The 7854-nt window shown below is 31.9% G+C and overlaps 1 protein-coding gene across 1 annotated transcript; it reads right to left on the bottom strand.

Annotated features, from left to right (window-relative positions):
* Nucleotides 1–5019: 5019 nt before the first annotated feature.
* HELRODRAFT_166030 (hypothetical protein) lies at nucleotides 5020–5418 on the bottom strand (the record flags this gene model as incomplete). The annotated part of the gene is made up of 1 exon (XM_009033068.1): nucleotides 5020–5418. The coding sequence occupies one exon, from the start codon at nucleotides 5416–5418 to the stop codon at nucleotides 5020–5022; it is 399 nt and encodes a 132-aa protein (XP_009031316.1).
* Nucleotides 5419–7854: the final 2436 nt, after the last annotated feature.

The raw sequence follows: 7854 nt of genomic DNA on the forward strand, positions 1-7854 counted from the left end.
TTAGGCACTTTGTTTTTACAAAAACAATTATCAAAATCTTCACCACACTTGCATGCAGATATGTCAAACAAAGTTTTCTCACTGACTTCTCTAAACGCGAGCGTTTTTTCTTGCGACTTTCTCATGTTCTTTTTTATTGATTTATATTTTTGATTCAGATTTGCTATCAAGCTTAAAATTCTTTGATCTGAAATGATTGGAATTGATGCTTTTTGCCAGATCTGTTTTAATTCGTTTAAAATAAGTCGCGAAATGTTATTTACGCTAGGATCTTTTCCATTGGCACTTTCTTTTAAAATTCCTATTCCACAAATAACACTTCATTACGTCAGAGTTTGTAGGAAGGACATTTCCTAGCAAATCAGTAGGTAAACCAAAAACTTCACAAAATAATTCTTTACGTGTTTTAGGCATTTTATATTTGAAAAAAAGTATAAAATCAGTTTGGTCGTCAATGGTAACTGCGAAAAGGAATCTAGCAAAAATTAGAGATGTGCATACAAATGAAATTGAATTGTTTCAGATTTATATATTAGTTTTCATTGTTGCTAAGCATAATCAAGAATTTTAGGAGATGTTGTGTACTGTGTAGTATTTTTGAGCAGAATCGACCATTTTTATACGTTAATAGTCGAGACTTTACTTGTGTTAATAGTGAAAATCTAAAGGAGCCTAGAGGAACCTCAAGACGTATACAAAAGTGGTTTAAATTTTAGTGATTTATTAATTGACCTAAAAGACATCTTTTGACAACACAGGCATTTGAAATTTCGAAAAAAAAATTTTTCACTCCACCCTAATATACATATATCGTGTTTGTTGTATGTAATCATATTCTTTAAAATCATTCACTTCTACAAAACTGGTTATAATAATTAAATGCATAAATGCCTTTTTTGATGTTTTTAAAAACACACAACGTAAACAAGACATATGTAACATATGCACATATATGTGCACCAGTTTGGTAGGTATATATAACAAAAAACTTAACAAAATGTAACGTTTATATATGTTAGTTGTACTTTTACTTAAGCACTGATGTTGACGACACTGGGTTGCTGGCTCCTATTATTAAATAATTTTAATTTGGTTGGAGCTGGATCGTGCTGGCTTCACGCTTGATAGATTTTTTTCCAAGTTTTGAAGATCAAAAAAGAAAGCGTATTTGAAGCTATTTGTGTGTGTGAGTGAGTGGGTGCATTACATTGCGCTGCCAAGTTGAGAGGTTAATTACGATGGCTGGTTTTTATTATTTCGGCAAAATTTAAATTGTTAAGTTTATAAAACTGATATGAATATAAAAAACAACATGCATGCTTGTTGTTCAACCGTTTAACAGTTGCTACTGGTTGACAGATTTGATGGAACCCGTTAAAACCTTAACATTACGAACGAGTTATTATTACGTAAGTAATTTTGAATGATTTATCAAATTAATTCACAGAAGAATGTAACGAAATTCTTATTATTGATAGTCTCGTCTAAGGGAAACCATTTTAAAGATAAATATTCTAATAAATGAAAAACCAGCTATATGAAAATCAATAAAGTTCTACTTTGCCAACCAGCACATTCAAATCGGATGGAGGCATGGAGGTTTGTGATTTACGTTCCCTGGCTGACATCTTAAATAAAAATATGAAGCAATATTCAAAATTTGGTTTCAGTTTTAGAAAATACCCATCCCCTGTAACAAACACTACCGTTAATTAATAATTGCCTACACGAACAACAAATGAATGGAGGATTGTAATTCGTATCGACTGATCTCGCATTATTTTCCGTGTATCAGTGCGATGGATGCTTACCTATACATTCGTTAATTGTATATTTTGAAATTAAAATTTAATTTAAATATACAGTTTTTTACTCTTAAAAACAAAATGAATTAATTAATTTTATCTATAAATAAGTTTGGAAGCAGGTGTATATACTTGGAAATAAACTTCGGCATTCATTCATTTCAAAATCTTTTCATAGTTTCACATCAATTAAAACACAGATCGCCCAGCTAATGCGCAGTTTGTATTTTGATCAACTCGGATGCAACTTAACTACCTTCTTACTAAAACATTTAAAAGAGCAACTCTTTTTCAGATTATATGTGGACCACCCCATTACGCCAGCTTATTTATATCGTGCAATTATATATTGATACCTCTATATTCTGGTATTGTTTTGAATTATACAGGGGTATTTGTGCTAATAATAAAAATAATGATGTCAATTGATGAAGTGCGTGGCAAGCAACTGAGACGCATAATCGTTAAAACAACAAACACAAAGTCTATGTAGAAACACGTGAATCAACGTATCACACAATCTTCCTTGTGTGATGCATTCTCATGTGATTTGCTGGGATGTCACTGCATTCGAACTCCGCCACTGCATCAGCAACGCCAGACACTTTAACCATTAGACCATCGCGCTGAACAATTTAATGCTGTATTTCACTGTGGTATTTCCTATTTTGTTTCCAGATATGGCGTTTTGTTCAATTTCAACTTTTTAATGCAAAATTAGTTTGCGCTTGATCAAATAAAGTTTCCAGACGCGGATTTAACTCGTTTTCTTCACATTAATTTTGCCCAGATGAACCTGTTCGATGAGAAAAATGGTGATGATAATGGTGGTGAGGATGGTGACGATGACGATGATGATGTTGATGGTGATAATGATGATGACAATCATGATGAGGATGATGATGATCGCCTCAGTGAAAAATTTTAATTAACTGCCATTCATCATCAACATGCGTTCATCTGCATTTGTTTCTCCGTTCGCGTTTTTTTTTTATTTCTTCTCTGTTCCAACGGCAGACGTGGATGTTTATTTAATCATCTCCTCAATACAATTCATGCTATCGAGTCCCTTACTTCGAGAAGAATATTACGATGAAACTTTGATGCGCATTCAAATGCAGGATGACTTCATTTGATTCAAATGAATAACTGAATAACGAGAATGGTGATATTCATAAAAAATTCAATAAAATCAAAAGCACTGTATAAGCGATGATAATTTAAGAGCGAAAAAAAATTTACGAAGTGACTAAAATAATTTTAATGGTCACATGATGATGGTTTTTATCTGCCAACTTATATAAGAGATACGATATTTTATATGATATTCTATTTAAAACCATTCAAATGAAATTTGAAATTTTTTTGTGAACGGAATATAAATTGGATTAATACAATTTAAGACGAAGTAGACACGAACGAACGGATGAATGACTCGAATTTATTAACATCAGCGTCGTTTAAACGTTTCGCTAGATTAGAGTTGCAACTCATCATTGAATGTTAACTTTAAGATTTATGACTGCCTGTTTCTCCGGAGGCGTACCATGCTCATGCCTAATCCTTCGTTTTCTCCGGGCAAACAATTATATTTTTCCTGTTTTTAAAAAAGAAAAGAGTTTTAATTGAATTTGAAAAAAAATCCAGCAAAATGCAGAAATATTTAATCAAGTTTTCAATTTGTTTCAATCCAATGTAAATTTTTTTTAAGATGTTTGAAGCAAATAAAAATTATAAGAACTTAAAAAAGTTGGCACTTATTAAAAGAACAAAATTGGAATGCACTCGCTTACAACGTTTGGCTTCCACTGTTTGCTTCACCAGAGAGTGTTAAAGCAACATCAGTAACAATTATTTAACATGTAAAAATTACAATTATTCTTTAAATGTTTTTCAAATGTTGTTTAGAAACTTACATAATTCTCCTAATTGAGTCACTCACGCCATCCACTCAGCAACTCCACCGCCATCATCTCGTCCTCGTTATTTGTTTTTATTTCTGCATTCAAATGAATCTGACAACTTTTATATCTCTGAAATTATTCAAAATGCTCAACTGGAAAGTAAAAAATCATTCTATTTAACAGTAAACAAATTATAAAATGAATACTATGCATACACTATGCAACAACGTTATGCAACAGCATTGGTACTAATTTTATGACACTTGCAACATAATGTAATTATCACCAGGTACCTGTAAACAGGGCAGTATTTGGATCGTTAAGCATTGACTTCAGGAGTGTTGAAACTTTTTCTCTTGACAGAACAGACATATAAAATGGATAATAAAATTAAACAAAAATCACACCTTCAAGTTCGACTGTTAGAAAAAAAGAAACACTTTGCAAAGTCACTCACAAATTCAAAACTAAACAAACGCATTTAAACGCCGACGACATAAACAAACAACACAAAAAACTATCTTTGGCTCTTTTCTATTTATATTATATACTTTTGAACAACCTTGTACTATTAATAAGTTTTCTTTTACTAGTCAACTGCATGCTGATGATTCCTATATTTATACTTCTTTTCCTCCATCTAATCTCAATAGTGTTCGTCATAATCTATCTCTATGTCTTTCTTCAATTATCACTTGGTTTGACTCTATGTTTTATAATCTTAATTCTTCTAATTTTGAATTGATTTGTTTTAAAAAATCTAAACGTTCTATTACTATTCATTCTGTTATCTCATTTAATTCTAAAACTCTTGATGTTTCTCACAAGTTTCATAGTCTAGGCTTTATCTTTGATTCTAGCATTTCCCTTTCTTTTCTGATCAATAGTGCTGCTAGAAGTTCTTACTTTCATCTATGAAGAATAAAAAAACTTTTGCCTATTTTGACGATCCTACAAGGAAGCGGTGATAATCATGAGTTCCTGAATTTTAACATAACACCATTTGCATCGAGTTACTGGCCACACAAGAATTCCAAAAATGTTTAACACAAGAATTTTTAGTTAAATTTGATTCCTCTCAAGTTTTGAATTCGAGGCTTAATTTGAAAAAAATTATTCTGTGGGGCGTAACTAAATACAATAACCTAGCCAAACCGACCCATTGAAACCTACCCAAAAACCAAAAAAAAATGTAATTAACGAAACTTGCATGTACAATTGCAATCATTTACTTTATTTCTACTATCAAAATTGTTGGATACATAAATCATATTTGTATGTGTGCATGCATAATTTGCAAATGTACAGAGTCAGGTAAGTGAATGAAATAATGATGCATGGTCATCCCGAAATTGCTGCATGGTGGCAGATGACTGATTTGTTGAGTACTGTCTAAGTAATGCTTTCAATGAAATACTGAACTCAATGTCACGACGTATTTTATTCGGAAGGGTAACCTTAACGCGAAACAGAGGATCAGATTTAGAAAAATACGCTGATAATTCTTTAGCAAACTGATTTTCTTTTTTTATTCTTTTCTGCTTCTTGGCTTCAGTGATGTCTGACTTCATGTATTTTTCAACTTCATACGGATTAGTGAAGGGTCCACCTTTTTCTTTCAATTCTACAATCATATTTAATCTCTCCCTTTCTTTCCTGACTGCAATAACCTGTTTTTCAGCAACACCTGCCTGAAACTTCTCTTTCATAGATTGACTCCAAGTTAGTTTTAGATTCTTAACCAAGTTAGTTTTAGATTCTTAACCTGATAAGCTTCTTCACTGAAACTTCTAAATGACAACTTCGATTGTGCCCGAAGTTCTTCGGTCTACTGAATGATAATGCTTTTACTGACAGACTTAAGCCGCTGTAATTTGTGTAGACCTTAGTCTATAAACATAAACAAAATTCCATTGTTATGCTTGTAACTATGCTTGGGGCTGGTTGTTCAATGGGAATATTTCTCCTCAAAATCCGAAGTAATTTCGTTTTCTGCTTAAGGCGGTTTTTCATTCTGGCACTATATACTTGAAGCAATCTTTTTCATAAAATAATACTAACAGTAATACTGTTATTGTCCTGGTACCTACAGCTAAAAAATTGTGAATTCAATTAAAGAAACTCGTCAAACGATTTAATCAATCTTGAAATGTCGTATTAAACTATTTGAAATATAAAACAACAAATATGTCAACATATAAGAGAAAATTCAATTTATTTTAATTTTTCACGTAAGATATGATGAGAAGCACAGGCATGAAAAAATCAGTGGAAGTTTGTATCAGATGAGTAAGTCACTCCAGGTAAGATTAATTATTTTTATGATCAATATTGAACTTCTGTCATTAGCAGTGTACACATTTTCGAATTCGATTCGCACGTAACGAATTGAATTTTCATTAAACCACACATTAAACTTACAAATTGTTCTGCTTCATAAGAGTTGATCAAAATATAAAAAAATTTGAAGCGATTCAATGCATCTGAACTGATCAGCCTTAATAAATCTGGACTTAAACTCAAACACAAACACACTTCCAACGGAAGTTCAGCAAGCAATATTTTAAATGTGTTTTTGTGTTTTGTATTATCAAAAAAGTTTGTTTTATGTACCTTAGACTTGCGGTTGTGTGATTGAAATTGTGGTTTTTGTTGATTTTGAATTGAACGTAGAAGCACACTTCTACGAGCAGAAGCTCGTAGAAGTGTGCTTTACATTATAATTTCATTACTAACAAAAGTGCAAATTATTTGTATAAATTTATAAATAAATATTTTCAGTTGTTTGATCTAACCAAGTTCTAAAAAAATAAATTTTCCAATCTTCAGTCATAAATCAGTTGTCCGTTTTTTTCGGCCAACCTATCCATCATGCGAGTAACAAACAACAACAACAACGTCATTCAGCACATGTTCCATCCATCACATACAAAATCTTATTTCCGGCTTTTGTTTAAAAATTTGAAAAAAAATCATTTATTGACATTCTTAACATTATTATATTTGTTCATATTTTGTCTCTTGCATAGGCGTTAGTTAGCAGCCTTAATTGGATAGATGGTTGTTCTAATTCATATCTGAGAAAGGGGCATTTATTATTAGCAATCATTAAAATCATTGGTAATAGCAGCTTAAAATGTTATCAGAAATATTTATAAGAACAAAAATTATAAAAAATTTTGTTAAAGTTAAAATTTATCATAAGACACTAACTGAAATGATCGTTTAATAACTTGAACGAAGAAGTACCAAACCACTCTTACTATGTTTGTTTTGATGTCGTCGTCGATGTTGTTGTAATGAAGTTCAAAATGAGAGGAACACAAACACATCATCCCATCATTTCAAAAAATGATCGTTAAGCATTGACTTCGGGAGTGTTAAAACTTTTACTCTTGACAGAATAAACACCCGATGGATAATAAAATTAAACAGGAATCACACAAGCGTTGAAGCAATAAAATTATTAATCAAAAATTTTCAAAGTGAAAAATTTTTTTTTCTAATGCAAAAGCTGAAATTACTTATAAATCAAGAGCAAAGAGTGAATAGCAGTAACGACGGACAGTGGCAAATGCAACGGATCTCCCTTCTAAACAAAGTAAGAAAAATGTTAAAAATTTGGTGTTAAATACTCTAATAAGGTAAACGTAAAATAGCAAAAAATACTGAAATTTGGAATAAAGAGGAATTAGCAAAGAAGGTCATCAACTTTAGAATTTTCAAATCACCCCCACCGGCAACATTCTGGATCCATCACTTGTGATTTCGTCTCATTTTCAAACTACTCGCCAATGTGGCTTCAATCCTAAGAAAGTGCCAGTACTCAAAAATAGTGGCGCTTATTCTCCGGTTGATTGCAAATGAAATGGAAGACAGGAATGAAAATTAGACGTTCACTCCAATTCAGTAAGCAGTTTAATAAATGGGACGCAGTGCAGAAGTGTTAAATGAGCTGATGGTGCACACACACATAATACCCTTCTTCAAGTAGACCACCACTAATTCACACACACACACACACACACACACACACACACACACACTAATACGGACATATCTGGGTTGATGGGTTGTATGTCTTCGTTAACAGTGTTTCTCAGGTCCTCAATGGCCAAGCTAATTAAATGCGAACCATGATTGAT

Source organism: Helobdella robusta, assembly GCF_000326865.2.
Source record: "Helobdella robusta unplaced genomic scaffold HELROscaffold_9, whole genome shotgun sequence".
Classification (NCBI taxonomy): domain Eukaryota; kingdom Metazoa; phylum Annelida; class Clitellata; order Rhynchobdellida; family Glossiphoniidae; genus Helobdella; species Helobdella robusta.